This window comes from Stylophora pistillata, chromosome 1, assembly GCF_964205215.1.
Source record: "Stylophora pistillata chromosome 1, jaStyPist1.2, whole genome shotgun sequence".
Lineage (NCBI taxonomy): Eukaryota > Metazoa > Cnidaria > Anthozoa > Scleractinia > Pocilloporidae > Stylophora > Stylophora pistillata.
In genome coordinates, this window is record NC_142519.1 from 56,685,174 (window position 1) to 56,700,835 (window position 15,662).

Here is a 15,662-nt window from a genome sequence, read left to right on the forward strand (position 1 = left end):
TTCATCACCAGAGCCACGTCGATAAAAGGTACAAGAAATCACTACTTAAGACCATGTTGAATCGTGCATTCCGCCTGTCGTCCACATGGGAGTCCTTCAAATCTGAATGTGATCACCTAAAGATGATGTTTACAAAGCTCAAGTATCCCGACCACCTCATCAATTCCATCATCTCTCACTTTGTCACCTCAGTTAGGTCGGAAAACCCTGGAGTGCAAGCTCAATTATCCATCAACGAAAATGCTGTTCAGCGAGTGGTTTTGCCTTTTAAAGATCAAAAGTCAGCTGATGCAGTGAAAAGGCAATTATCAGATCTAAGCAACAAAATCGATCACACCCTTCATCCCGTGTTCAAGAGTCGCAAAATCTGTGAAGATCTCAGAGTACGTGAGCCTAAACCTCCTATAGTTGGCCAACAATGCGTTGTATATAATAATAAATGTGATCTGTGTGATGCAGAGTATGTCGGGTACACCAGCTGGCATTTACATCAACGTATTAATGAGCACCGTAATTCGGCCATCGGCAAACGTCTAAAGAACAACCACGGCCTACAAACCATCGGCGACCTGACCAAGCATTTCAACGTACTTAAAAAGTGCACCGGGAAACTGGACTGTTTAGTTCATGAAATGCTTTTCATAAAGAAGATGAAGCCCTCTTTGAACAAACAATCAGATTCCATACGGGTGAAACTATTTATTTAATAGTTTACATTTATGAACTCAACACGCGCAATTATTTATTTGAATTTCTAAAAAATTTTTAACTTTTTACGTTTGTCACCTTCATACGGTATAAATTAACTATTCATTTTTATTCTCTTCTCACTTGAGAATGATGACATGGAGTCATCAAAACGTTGTGTGTTTTTCTTGCTGAAATTTTCGTAACATCTAAAAACATCTAAGATGGAAGTCTCCACTCAGGGAAGTTTCTGAAATCAAGGAAACTGTAGATTTTTCCCCCTCCCTTCCCTCAGTTTAATGGATTCAATTTTTTTGTGGCTGGTATAACTGCTTTTTGATCGATTGATTGATTGATTGATTTGTTTCGTTGTTTTGTTTTCCCCTTGAAGCTGGGTGTCTGGTAGAGCTCCTGATGGTAGAATCCAACACTACATGTTAAAGATTCGAGATTAGTTGTGAGCTAGGAAAGATGTAAACAGGATTGCTACACTAAATGACTTTGTTAGTGAACAGAATGAAAAGGCAGGATGGAATTGAGGTTGCTACAGGCTTCACGCCTATCACTGAAGAAAACCGAGGAGGAAATGTTCAAATCAACTCTCTATAAATTAAAGAAACATTTATAATTCCATAAAATTGTCTGAGAGAGGACACTTGGACTTGGATGGCCACAGGAATTAGAGAAAAGCAAATCAGCGAAATACATGGTCTTATCTTGGATATGTTTGGTAATGTCATTACCGGAAACATTTTACATGCAGTCATTCACTCATCGGTTATTGTGATGTGCCTCTGCATTGAGAAGAACATTAACCTAATAAACTTGATGAAAGAGACTTTATTAATTTTCCATTTTTCTACCAATGTAATTTCACAAAAACAGTTAAAGGGGAGGATGTAATGGTGACTCCCCTTATGGTGTATGACAGAGTGTTAGATTTTCCCTTTGAATTGTCTTTGATTCAACTTTGAGACAGAGAGAGAATTAGCACCAGTTGCACCAGAGGTCACAGGGCTTTATTCTGTGTACCCCTTCACTGGAAGGCCTCATTCAGAGGGTGTATTGGTTATTGCCCTCCTCGCTGTAAACTTCCTTCAAACTTTAGATTTAAAAAAAGGAAGAAAGAAACCTCTCAGAGATGGCAACTGCATACTTTTCCAAATCTGGATGTATTCTTTTTGTTCCAACTTGAAAGCTAGATCCACATGAATTTACCTACTTGTTCTTAAAATTCCTTTTGATTGCATCAATTAACCATCAGTAAAAGACATTTCACTTTAATAAATTGCCTTCAAATCAGACTGTGAGTTCAATTGTAATATCAATAAGAAAAAAGTCTTTGAAATCTTTATTTGCAACTTTGTTTATATATTCACAAACACTGACTCCTCACTTCAAGGGTTTATTACAAACCAACACGATGACCAGCTCCCAGTTGGCTTGTTAGCTCAGTTGGTAGAGCACTGCACCATTATCGCAGAGGTCATGGGTTTGAATCCTGTACAGGCCTGAACTTTTTTCAGGCCTTATTGTCACTACTGCTTAAGTAGTGTTCATACCTGCGAAGATCACTCTTGTACTAAGTGTGAACAATGTAAGAAAGAAATATGCATGGACAGATGTTTTTGATGGAAAAAAAAAAACTAAATTTTGCACTTCCCCAGGAAGTCTGAAAGAAAGTTATTTTTGAGTCACATGTGACCTTTGAAGAAAAAGGTGATTCATTCAAAAGATATTACATGATTTTAAACATTTTCAGTTTCGCAAAACAGTGGGAAAAATCTCTTGTCATTCCACGAAAAGTCAACAGATTGTGACTAGGGAAATCCCGCAGGGATCTGGGAACAACATGGACGGAAATGTGGGAAACTTCCGCTCAGATCCCCCGAAAGTGTACTTTGTCATTCACGCACGTGTTTCCAAATATGGACAAATTGCACCATTTCGCGCAGTAACCGGCAACGAAGTGCGCGCTTGGCAGAAAATACAGAGTTTACTAAGAAAATCTTAAGAAATTCAGGATCGATTTTTATTTTGGAAGATATTTTAAATACCGCTAGTCGAAGCTGTTCTTTTCTGGTTTTCTAGCCAGTTTGAGGGAAATCAGCCATTGTAAAACAAGCTGAAAAGGTCTCGATTATGTCGTCGGATAACACAACGGAAGCGGCCGACAGAAATGTGGAAATATGGAAAATCAAGAAACTTATAAAAAGTTTAGAAGCAGCCAGAGGGTGAGTGGCAAAGATTTATTATCGTGGACGACGTCAAGTGATGTAGAACCATCGTGAAGATCAATTCGAAGTTCATTCGTGATTCAATGGCTTTTACAATATCTAGCTATTTCTCGACTAAACAGTATCTAAATTTTTGATCGCATATTTTAAACCGGTAAGTCGTTTGGTTAACCCTCATTTTAGAATTACATGTAAAGAGAATTTAAGGCAAGAGAGTTGTTCCTGGAGTTTCCTGCTTGAGAATGACGAAAGTGATTCAAGTTTACACTTTTTTCTCTATCGACTTTCTTTTTGATCAGAAAACGCACATTGTCAATCGATAGAGAAAAATCTTTTGGCCAAAAAAAAAAAAAAAAAAAAAAAAAAAACACCAAGGAATGGTCTTGTGTATTTTTCTGGTTATCCCGCTTGCGCTTAATTTCAATGCAATATACCTTAAGTTATCTTTGCTCAGAAAATAAAACAAGTCGTCCAAGTGTCTCTTAAATAAGGCATAAAATTACGTATTGCATCCGTGTATTGATATTTTGTAATGTCGGTGCTGTTGATGATGATTGTAATGATACTGATAATGATAAGAAATGAATTTATCTTTTTCTTCACTAAAATAAGGCAAAACAACTCTTTTAAACGAGTGGTTGGGGGAAGGGGGGGCGGGGGTAATCAGATCTCCACACTAACGGTAGCCCACTAGCCACAGACTAGTAGAAATTCAGTTTTGGCTAGTGGTTTTCAATTTCCACTAGCCAGTTTGGCTAGTAAACAGACTGAAATTGTCATAACATCTACAAACATCTAAGATGTCACTAGCCACTTGGCTAGTAAGTTGAAAAGTTAGTATTGAGCCCTGATAATGTACTTAATTTTCCAGTGTACTCAAAACCATTTTGAACACAATTATTGCATCAACTAAATTTCCATAGAAATGTCAAAAGAATCCGATAGCAATCAACTTACTGCTCATTGGATAATTCATGGAAGAAAAGGAAGTCTTTATCTAGTTAGCAGGCAGGTGTGACTGTAGCGAACAATTAACCTTGCTTACTGTCAGATTACATTCCTGTGTCTTTTGGTTAATCTGTGGATCCACTCTAAATTTACAAGTGTCGCTTGACATTGGTACATTGCTGTATTTTTTGCTCATGTTGTATTTTGATTATCAGGAATGGAACAAGCATGATCTCTTTGATCATCCCTCCAAAAGATCAAATCTCTCGTATAGCCAAGATGTTGGCTGACGAGTTTGGAACAGCATCAAATATCAAGAGTAGAGTGAACAGGTGGGTTCACATTACCATGTTTGAGTTGTATGATGATGTCAGATTTGCAGATTAAAATTTTCTCCTAGTTATTTTACTGTTTTTTTTTTTTTTTTTTCATTGAATTACCTTTCTCAGATTGTCAGTCCTTAGTGCAATCACATCTGTACAACAAAGACTGAAGCTGTATTCAAAAGGTATGTTTTAAAACTTGCTACACTAGTCTGTTTAACTTTGCTTTTACTAAACTCTGAAAAGTCTAATTGCCCCCATGCACAACTCCTAACATCTGCTTTAACATTATGCCAACTTACTTCAAATCTTTAAGAAGACCCAGGCTTTCCTCTTTCCTCCCTTGCCCCCTTCCATAATTATTTCATCTCCAATTTCTTCCCAGGTACCTCTTTGTCTTTTCTGCTCACCCTTCTCCTTCCACAGTTTTTTGTCTGTTCATTACTTTTGACGTTGTCCTCCTCCTACTTGCCCTTCATACTCTGTTCCTTCTTTCCTCTCTTTTCACAGGACTCTTTTTTTTCATCTCTCCTTCTTGAAAGGAGAAGTTTGTCATTTCCCCTCCTTCAGAGTTTGTCAATGAATGTGACTTTCAACAGCTGTTATGGATAATTCCACTTGTCTTATGTTCTAGTGACATTGCACCCAAGCTTTCCTTTAGTTGGTATGACTCACTGACACAGTAAGAAATCTGTTGCTAGTCGCACCTCATAGGAATTGTAAATAATTATAATGAAAGAAACCATTTAATATGATATGCACTCCCTAGATATAGCATTACAATCCACATATTCTAAACTTTCATTATTTCAGTCCCTACAAATGGTCTTGTGGTCTATTGTGGAACAATTGTTACAGAAGATGGCAAAGAGAAGAAGGTCAACATAGACTTTGAGCCCTTCAAGCCAATCAATACATCATTGTATCTCTGCGACAACAAGTTTCATACAGAGGTTAGTTAACCAATCAAATGATGTAAACTGTTCACATGTAATTACAAAGGTGGTCATGAGGAGTCAGTACCTCAAGGTTCTGGCTGAAGTGTGACTTGCTGTTTCTAGGACCAGAGGATTAATAAAATAGAGTAGAATGTATTGTTAAAAGGTAATGTTAAACCTTCCAAACCCTTGAATGAAAGTGTCTACAAGCAGAGTCAAAATTGCTTGTTTGATTCTCTTTGGAAGAAGAACAAAGGCTTAACTCGTCTGGTTAGCAGGCAGGTGTGATGTAAAGTGAACAATTCTGCTTACTGCCAGACTACAGATATACTTAATACTCTGTATCTCTTCGTGTCCGTGTTGCATGATAAAAAATGTAATCATGTAGATATGTGAAGCAGTGTTTCAATGTTGCTTTCTTGTACTCCTTGGAATTAAATTGAAAGTTTTAAATTCTTCAGACTTCCCCTCTTAAGTAAATATTCAGTCATTATTTTGTTGAGTTTAAAGTAGAAGTTAAAATTTTTGAAGTATCTTTTCTATCTGAATGGTCAATTTTCAAAACAGCCCTGACTTGATAAGATTATACAGTGGTGTATTGCATGTATAGGTTGTGCAAGTTTAACCTGCAATGGTTAACATGTTGTGTTTGTCTTTTATGCAGGCCCTGAATGCCCTTCTTGCAGATGATAACAAGTTTGGTTTTATTGTGATGGACGGTAATGGTGCGCTGTTTGGTACACTTTGCGGCAATACCAGAGAGGTTCTTCACAAGTTTACAGTAGATCTTCCAAAGAAACATGGTTAGTTAAGTAATCAAGCAATATTTAGGATAATTTCTGGCTGACAGCCTGTGAAAAGTCAAAGAAGCACTCTGACTGTACATAATACTAACAGTGATTAACTTTAATTTATACTTTCACAACCACAATAGCCCAAATAGGGCAATTGAAGTTACATGTTGCATATCTTGATTTATTACACGACTCAGGCAGTCAGAGGGCCAATAACTAAAATCAACCACTCAAAATGCACTATTGCCGGTCCAATATTCTCTAAGTATTGGACCGGGCACTGTCCCGAATGGTCCCGAATGATACTGCACTTGTGTCTCTTTGAACTTGAGTTGTATAATAAATCTCTTATCAACCAAGCTTACTCAGGACCGTACTGGAAGAATATTGGTCCTCGGTCTTTTTTGTACGCTCGGTCCGTACTGTCAAGACCTCAGGCGGATATTCTCCCAGTACGGCCCTCATGCTTGGTTAATAAGATATACAGGCCTTCTGACAGGGTGCGTGGGTGCGGAACCGCACAATTCAGTCAAACCCGCACAATACGGAAATTTTTATTTGAAATTTCAATCAAAATGGGTATTTCTGTCGAGTATCAAGATTTCTAGAATATTTTAGACTATTTACCTTCAAAAACACTCTAGCATTTCCACGCTTTCATCAAACAACTTGTCGATTGCGTTATTCAAACAACAAGGCGTTCTAACAGTAGCCTGTGCTTTCCTGGGCACTAGTCTACTTCTAACTCCATTTTTCATTGGCGGTTTGTGCCTATGCTTTTCAAATAACGAATCAGAGGTGTTGTTGAATAAGGCCGCTGGCATTGTGGCTTTCTCATTCAAAGTGAAAAAAGGGAATGTTTATTCTTGGCATTTACAGGACGAATAGGTGGTCAGATATTAAGACTTTCGTAAATCGTAGTGGAATAAGAAAACATGGCTTCCATCGACAGTAACTTTTACTGGAGAACTCAAATTATGGGGCGATCTCCTTGAGTGTTTTTGTTTAGCTCTTTTGGTCGCTTTGACGAACAAAGAATTGCTTCAAAATAGGTTCTAAAGTTCAGTCAATAAGATAAGAATCATTCAAAGTAAAATCTAGAAGTCATTTAGCCATTACAGGAGGAATTTCACATTGATATTTCAAGAAAAGGTATGATTTATGAGGAAAACCCGATGTTTACTTTTACAGGGAGTGGGATATGAAATATTTTGTTCAACGCAAGATTATGCAATCTCGCACAATAACCCGCACAATTAACTTTTTCTCCCACACAATTTGCCTCCGAAATAACGCACAATTTTCATTTTTTTCCTGCACCCTGTCAGAGGGCCAGGATATATGTAAAACCTCACAGCTAGGAGGAAGAATAGGGAAAAAATTCTCATGATTGCTTCCAGCAAAATGCCATTGGCAAAAAAAGGAAAGGAATAATGATTATGTGGAACCCCTGTGTCATATCTACACAGGGGCTCCACAACTGAAGTAGAGTACATTGTTTGTACAGGTTATGCATGAATTGGAACACTGATGCCCTATGTTATTTTTAACTGATGTATTATATTTCATTTCTACAGGACGTGGTGGACAGTCTGCTCTTCGTTTTGCTCGTCTGAGAATGGAGAAACGTCACAACTATGTTAGAAAAGTTGCTGAGACTGCTGTTCAACTTTTCATCACAAATGACAGAGTGAGCAATTACCGTAATATTTTAAAATAAGAATTTCCAAATATCAGTCCTTTCATGTAACCCCAGGAAATGAGACCTAATTCAAAAGACTCACAATGTTGAAAACTGTAGACTGCAGTATAAATGGAGTTGGTAGTTACATTTAGATACTGTTGATCTTTACAGCAAGTATAGGAGGGGTAAAATAAATTGTTGCTAATTTTATTTTTATGATTTGTTTCTAGCCAAACATAACTGGGTTGATTTTGGCTGGATCTGCTGATTTTAAGACTGAGCTGAGCCAGTCAGACATGTTTGATCAGGTGAGCTTAAATGTTCTAAGATATCCAAGAATCTGTAGGCATCTACTCAAGGTACTTCTTCACAAAGGACAGGACAAGCCATCTTTCGCTTGTTGTTTAAGGGAGAAATGCGTCTTGCTAGTTGTGGGTAATGATAATTATCTGGGTGATAATTATTATCTGCTATAATTTTGAGAGAAAGATTAGTCCTCCTGGGGATTTGAACCCTAGATACAGAAGTTTTTAAGTTAAATTAATTTTTTGTATTGTTGTCAAATAACTAAATTTATTATCCAACTACACTTAGACGAGTACAAATAACGCCATAGTCGAGTACAAATACCACGCGGTATTTGTACTCATCTGTTGTAGAGTACCAGTTAAACAGGTTTTCTCGCATCGCGCAAGCAAAGAATTGGATTGTAGTCACAAAAAAAAAAAGTGGCGGACAATTTGAATCATATTTCCAATGACGAAGAGTAAGAATGGCTGGCAAATATAGATCCAAGTTTATTAGATGAATCAAACAAAGCAAAACAGATTGACAACCAGAAAATTTCTTCATTTAATGAAGAAAATAGAAACAGCAACACAATGCGCCAATTCCATTCCGCTTCGCATACTTCTGTCACGCACTCCTCGTAAATAAATATCCACGAAATTCGCCCACACTGAAATAACAGTTTGGCGTGTTGAATAATAAATAACTTATTAGACGATTTGTTGTGTAGTATCGCTGAGTATTTTTACTCGTTATTTGTATTTTGACTTGCCCTACAGGCTCGTCAAAATACGGCACAACTCGTAAAAATACTCAGCAATACTACACAACAAAGTGTCTAATAAGATATATATATTGAGCTAGAGTTAAAATATCTGTCATATGTGTTTGATAATAATGGCAGCTGTTCCCCATGCATTGTTTAGTCCTCACATGTATGGTTTTATGCTGTCTAAAGTAACAATGTGTTTGAGTCTTTTCACTCTCCTTTGTTAATTTGCTTTCAAAGAGCAGATTACTCACACATTGGAGAATTTTGCAGGCTCATACAATTTCTTAGTATTTTTTTTACCAACAAAATATGGTGTTTTCATTTTGCCATCATATTTTTATTTATTTTGTAATTTTAAGTCGCTGTGATTCTGTGTCCATATTTCTAGAGGTTGCAAACTAAAGTTTTGAAGCTTGTGGATGTTTCTTATGGTGGCGAGAATGGTTTCAACCAGGTAAATGTAAAACTTTTACTTTTGTACGGAGTTGTAAATTCTCAATAAAAGGAGTGGAAATCTGTGCCCTGTTTTAAATCCTGAAAAAAAAAAAAATTGTTGAGAAAAGGCTTGCTGAAAAGCCAGCAAAATATTTAAGAAGACTTAATATATTTTATTTTTTGGACTGCAATAAGTTCTTTCCTGCTGAGCGAGATCTTTGGCAACTGAATCAATGTAAATTAATGAAGCAAAAGGGTTTTGTCCTAGTGATCTGAAAACAAACCCTTATGAACTGCAAGTTAAGATTAACCCTCCAAATTGGTTTCAACTGACAAATTAGAATGCATACAAATGTACCAAATTTTGATAGTGTTGCTGGGATTAATACCACAAACTGACCATTCTAACAACGGAGACAAAAACTTAACTCCATGTTATTTCGTTGTTGTCTTTGCATTCTTTCGTTTAAAGTACTAATTGGCACAGTTGAATTTAATTTAAATTGTTTTTCTTTTTTTGTCTTTGTTACATGTAGTATCATTGTGGATTATGCTTAGTGACCTTGGTTACATAAGTGGCACGGTTATTTTGTATTTTTATTATTTTACATCATTTTTATATGGTGCACGTTAGATGCAAGTAAGCCAATTGCCTTGCATATCTTCTAGCCTCATTGCGTATCATTATTACTGTAAGTCTGTGGAATATCTTTTTTTCATATTTTGATATTTCATTTCAGGCGATTGAGCTTGCTTCAGAGGTTTTGGCTAATGTGAAGTTCATTCAAGAGAAGAAGCTCATAGGTATATCTGAAACAAACTTTAACTTAAGGGGGCTTTGAAGTAAATTTCTTAAGCTGTCAAGAAAGTGCTGTTTCTAAATTTATCTAATATTTACATCTTTTAACAGCGCCAGCCTCACAATTGAGTAATTCATGAGTAATTCACCCTGCATAAAGAATGTTTCCTTTTTTAAATTTTAATCTTAGGGTGTATTGCTATATTCACACGAAAATTGTTTGTACACATGTGCATGTAGAGTGTACACTGTAGCTGTAAACTTACTTTAGTTAATACCTGGTATAACAAAAAATGTTAAGAAAAGCCTTGATTGTGACATTTAGGAGGTTTAATATGTTCGTATTTTTTGATAAACAGGGAGGTACTTTGATGAAATCTCTCAAGATACTGGAAAATACTGCTTTGGTGTGGAAGACACCTTAAAGGTTTGTTGATTGGTACAATTAGCCGGTGTGAATATAAATTAAGGCAACATTATACAGCAGTACATTCACATGTGTGTGTTCTAAAACAGGCCAGAGTAAGAGTGATAGAAAAACTCAGAAAACCATGATTACCAGAAGTGTTTTTTATGTTACCATGTTTCAAGGGAAAAGCCAAATGGGCAAGAGAACAAAAGAAAAAAAAAAAGAACAGCAATGGTTACAAGTTTGCCATTGAGGTTTGCTTTGTCCATACTTAAACGATCTGTCAAAATCAAAACAAAGTTTTTTTTAACAGCATTTTTTTGAGTTTCTGACTAAGCTTTTGGTGTTATCAGCAGAAGAGTTCATTCACATCCATTTCTGAATGGATGAACTCATTTGCCAAAACTAAAAAATCAAAGTTCTTTGTACACTGTACATTTTAAGTAAATTTTTCCTGTCATATAATTCTTTTATAATTGACATGGATTTGTTTCTTCAATATTATTTTTGTTCAAAAGAAAGAAAAAATAAAATAATTATCCCCTTTTTTTTGTTGCTCTTCAGGGTCTTGAAATGGGAGCAGTGGATATTCTCATTGTGTGGGAAAATCTGGAAATCCACAGAATTGTTTTGAAAAATCATCAAACAGATGGTAGGCCAGAATTCACCTTACGTTAGCACAAAATTGTTTAATCTACTTGTTTACAGCAAGAAAGACTGTTTCTTGATTTATTAAGTTCTTAGAATGTTGTTGCTAGTAGCCACAATTTACAGGATTGGTCAAGTGATTAGTCCTATTTTGAGCTAGCTCCAATGTTACTTTAGTTTTAGTAGTGATGGTAAATTTTGATGTAGAATTTCTGACAATGACAACGAATCTCAAAGGAAACCCCAGTCTTTTTTTTTTTTTTGCCCAATGCTGATGTTTACTTGCAGTGAACATAGATGTGTATTTGGTCAGTAGTGTAATGCAAATTTTAAAATGACGTGGTAAAAATTTTTACACAGAGGAAAAGATCCTTCATCTCAATCCGGAGCAAGAAAAAGACAAGACATACTCCATAGACAGTGAGGTACCATGACATATTTCTTTTAACATAAATAGCTGCCGGATTGATATTCTTTTGTTTAAATTCAAATTAGTCTCACTAGCCTCGCTTGAGATAATGCATTCTTTTAAATTTTGAACTGGAGAACGAGGCCAGAAAGGCTAATTTAAATTTAAATGAAAGAATAATTATAATCCGGCAGCCATTTATGAAAGTGGTCAATTGACAAGTAAATCCTCCATACTCAAGGAACACATTCCTTGTAGTGCACCTTTCTCTCTGTTTACTTGTACATGAGCACTGTGTTACTTTCATTTGCACAACTGTTTTCAACCTGGAGAGGCAAGTCCTGAAAAGCTTTTTGAAAATCAAAATCATACATTTTCTGAAGACAATTACATGACTTGCATAACTGAGCCGTGTGACTGTCCAATGTGATCTGTCATCCAGTCATGTTGAGTGGTTTCATAAATCATTTGTTTTACTTTTTTCTTTGTTAGACTGGAGTTGAGTTGGAACTGGTGGAAAAGATGCCTCTGTTGGAGTGGCTTGCAAACAACTATAAGAGTTTTGGTGAGTGAGTGGACAGTGCACATTTTGAAAAGTGCTGAAAACTGTTCGATAAAGATCTCTGATTAGTAATGTTACTTCAGAGGGTTTTAAAACTGTTCAAATGACCTCAATGAGATGGGAGATTGTATAAATTGGGATCTTTATTGTAATGATTATTTTCTCCCCTTAGGTGCAACATTGGAAATCATAACTGACAAATCTCAAGAAGGAGCACAGTTCTGTAAAGGCTTTGGAGGAATTGGAGGTACAGAGTTATGCTACAGTTTGTTTATTAATTATCCGAACAACTGTAGAAGAATCATGTATCAGAACAGCAGGATTTGGTTATTTCTCATCTTTTACTGATGGGTATTCTCTGGGTTTCCTTCCTCCTAAAAAAGGCAGATCGCAAAAGCTCTCTTGCTGATGTGTTAAGTAGTGCTGAGGTACATGTTCTATAGGTAGGGTAGGTTAGGTGTGTGCTCTAACCAAGTGGCCCATCCAACTGAACCTTACACCAGTTTCTTTAGCGTTAACTTGTTGCAGACTCGCTCAGCTGTGCTTCGCGAGTCCACAAGATTTTGACCACTGTGATGGCGAATATTATTGTCGATGAGACTACAGAGCACGTTAAACCACAGTCGATTTGTTAAGTGTCGGCCAGTAATAGTTGTCTCCTTTCTTTCAGGGATTCTGAGGTATCGCGTGGATTTTCAATCTATGGACATTGACCCAGACCTGGAGTATTATAATGACAGTGATGATGATTACTAGCAAGAAGAGAAGCTTTCTTACAAGTGCATTGCATCTAGACATGAACTATGAATTTACTACCCTCACTATTATAAGAACAGTTGCATTGTTCAGTCTTAATTAAAATATTACATGCCTCTCCCTCACCAAGCTAAGAGGTTTTAACAGACAGTCAAGGGTCTTTAAGCAAATCGATTGATGCTAACCAAGAAGACATAGAAGTCATTTATGTGTGCTTCTGTCTATATATGTTTGTCAGCAGTCATTATATTGTACAGGACTGTTGATATATGATTGCGTTCAAATACAGGTACAGCTAAACAGTAATTATTTAGCCTGCATGGCCAAACCAGGCGCTCAGAACAAATTTTGCAGTCATTGCTGTCTGAAGTTTTGGCATGCGCGTAAGTATGAGGCTTTGAGAAACGAGAGCCGGCCAGAGGTCGATCTGCAATGAGTCTAGCGCTTGATTCGTCCCGAGTCGTCTTCATACAATAGGGAACTTAAGCAGTTAGGACGACAACACCAAGGAAAACGTCGATTAAAAAATGAATTTCTACTTTTAATCAGAATTTCGAAAATGGCTGCATGTATTTACCATCTCATACGGCGCCACAACTCAACCTCAACATATAACGTATAAAAGTAGCGTTGAGTTCTTAATGGAAATTAAAATAATTTGCCGTCACGGTTTCGGTTCAAAGACGACGCAAAGTTTGGTGATTTCACGTTGTTGTTTTGTAAAGGACGGCTAAGGAATGTACTAAGTTTTAAAATGCACGTGCTGAGCTATTGTTGTGCCAATTAGATCTTTTGTTTTTCCACGTCCTCGTTGTCGTTGCCGCCGTGGTTGCTTTAAGGTCCCAAATATTGAGCACGGCGCTGGGTTAGGGGAGCAGCGAATGATGGGAAAGCGAAAGAGGCCTTAACCATCTCAAAAATTTCTTCTCTGGCCATCGTAGATTGATATGAAATAGCACACAAACTGCAGTTACTAACATGTTGGTAAAACCATCTCACCCTCCCCTCCCACCTTGCCTCGTACCGCAGCGTTTATTAGGTCTGGCACCGATAAAATTGTGTAAAATCCCTACAAACCTCCAAGGGATTTATGATTTCTGATTGTGTTGGAGACCTGCCGTTAGTTATTAATCATAAATGGAGATGATGTAGAAGGGGTATTTGTCCATTAAAAAGGCTAAAGTTAACGCGCACGATACACTGTTTTTTAAGGTTGGGCAAAAGGAGTGAAATGTGTTCTGGTCAACCGCGCAAACTGTTTGAAAGTCTGATCTCAGTAATACGAGACTGGAGTAAAATGGTGAATTCACTTCCGTCTTACTTGTGGTGAATCAGAGGCTGTTGGTTTATTGTTTGTACCATCGATTAATTAGAAAGTCCTGACTTTTGATTTAACAAGTGTAGAATATTAATCTATTGTAGATTAAATTGAGAGTTGGTGTTTACTTGATAGTTAGTCTCTTTCTTTTTTTTGTTTTTTTTTTGTTTTGTCTTGAGGTTATTTTTTCTTCTTTGTGTGACATGCCGACTATTATACCCTTGAGCTGAAAAAAAAATTGTATTTACAACTGTAAGTTCTGCTTGCTTACAAAAACACCGCTTCTAACACGTTAACATAGCTGAAAAGCGTAAAAATCGCATTTAACCATAGGCAACTTTTGTCTTACTTAATTTTCAGTTGAGAATCTCATCGTATTTGTCACATTTAGTTGTTTTTATGGCCTTCCCAAAGACGAGATGTCTGTTACTCAGTGGTTTAAGCATCCAGCTGCTAGATCGGAATTTTAAGGTTCGAGTCTTCATGGACTTAGTTTTTCCCCCTTGCATGACACTTGTTCTTGATCAATTCTAAATTTCGTTTCCACTCTTCATCCCTATTTCTCGTTACTCGTGCTTGGTTGTTTATTCTTACAGATTTTGTAACATTGGCTCGCATACATTCCATGAAACATGAAATAACGAGTGCATTAGTGGAAAGTAAACGATTTAAAAGGTGAAGAAATTTGAATATCTTGGATACTTACATGTGGAAAATAGTCTTACGGTCACTCAATTCTACCGAACACATTTTTTAATGAAATTTTTAATCAAACAACAACAAACATATGAAACATATGTGTGAACTGCGGTTATGAGACGTATATGAGCACGATCCTTCGCAGTAAAGCACTATTTGAGCAATAGTGAAAATCAGACCTGAAAAAAATTTCAGGCCTGTACGGGATTCGAACCACTGACCTCTGCGATACTAGTGCAGCGCTCTACCAATTGAGCTAACAAGCCAACTGGGAGCAGGCCATCAAATTAATTCGATATAAACCCGTAGATGATAAATCAAACCACAACAAACATATGAAACATATGTGTGAACTGCGGTTATGAGACGTATATGAGCACGATCCTTCGCAGTAAAGCACTATTTGAGCAATAGTGAAAATCAGACCTGAAAAAAATTTCAGGCCTGTACGGGATTCGAACCACTGACCTCTGCGATACTAGTGCAGCGCTCTACCAATTGAGCTAACAAGCCAACTGGGAGCAGGCCATCAAATTAATTCGATATAAACCCGTAGATGATAAATCAAACAACAACAAACATATGAAACATATGTGTGAACTGCGGTTATGAGACGTATATGAGCACGATCCCGTACAGGCCTGAAATTTTTTTTTTTTTCAGGTCTGATTTTCACTATTGCTCAAATAGTGCTTTACTGCGAAGGATCGTGCTCATATACGAAATTTTTAATGTAGCCTAGAAAATACTACTCTGTACTCAAAACAAAATGACATTTACCGGTACATTCGTTCTTCATATTCTGCGTTGTAACCTTCGGGTTAAATCTTGTCTACGCCAATCAATTTACTTAGTGAATGTTGATTAACAAAGTTAGTTAAATCAACACTGCTTAAAATGAAATTCACATACAGTTGAGTTTTACCTCGGAATATACTTGATGAAAATGGCCTGTT

At 36.7% G+C, this 15,662-nt stretch overlaps 1 protein-coding gene and 1 non-coding gene across 2 annotated transcripts; both read left to right on the top strand.

The window, feature by feature from the left end:
* The first annotated feature begins 2,127 nt into the window (after positions 1 to 2,127).
* On the top strand, positions 2,128 to 2,200 carry Trnan-auu (transfer RNA asparagine (anticodon AUU)). Its single transcript has one exon. It is a non-coding gene; the product is annotated as a tRNA-Asn (tRNA).
* A 420-nt stretch (positions 2,201 to 2,620) lies between these two features.
* LOC111339737 (eukaryotic peptide chain release factor subunit 1) lies at positions 2,621 to 14,134 on the top strand. The gene is made up of 15 exons (XM_022946453.2): positions 2,621 to 2,921; positions 4,088 to 4,204; positions 4,322 to 4,380; positions 5,009 to 5,148; positions 5,798 to 5,936; positions 7,505 to 7,617; positions 7,842 to 7,919; positions 9,060 to 9,125; positions 9,847 to 9,910; positions 10,265 to 10,332; positions 10,879 to 10,966; positions 11,323 to 11,387; positions 11,864 to 11,936; positions 12,106 to 12,180; positions 12,604 to 14,134. The coding sequence occupies exons 1-15, from the start codon at positions 2,830 to 2,832 to the stop codon at positions 12,687 to 12,689; spliced, it is 1,323 nt and encodes a 440-aa protein (XP_022802188.1). The 5' UTR covers positions 2,621 to 2,829; the 3' UTR covers positions 12,690 to 14,134.
* Positions 14,135 to 15,662: the final 1,528 nt, after the last annotated feature.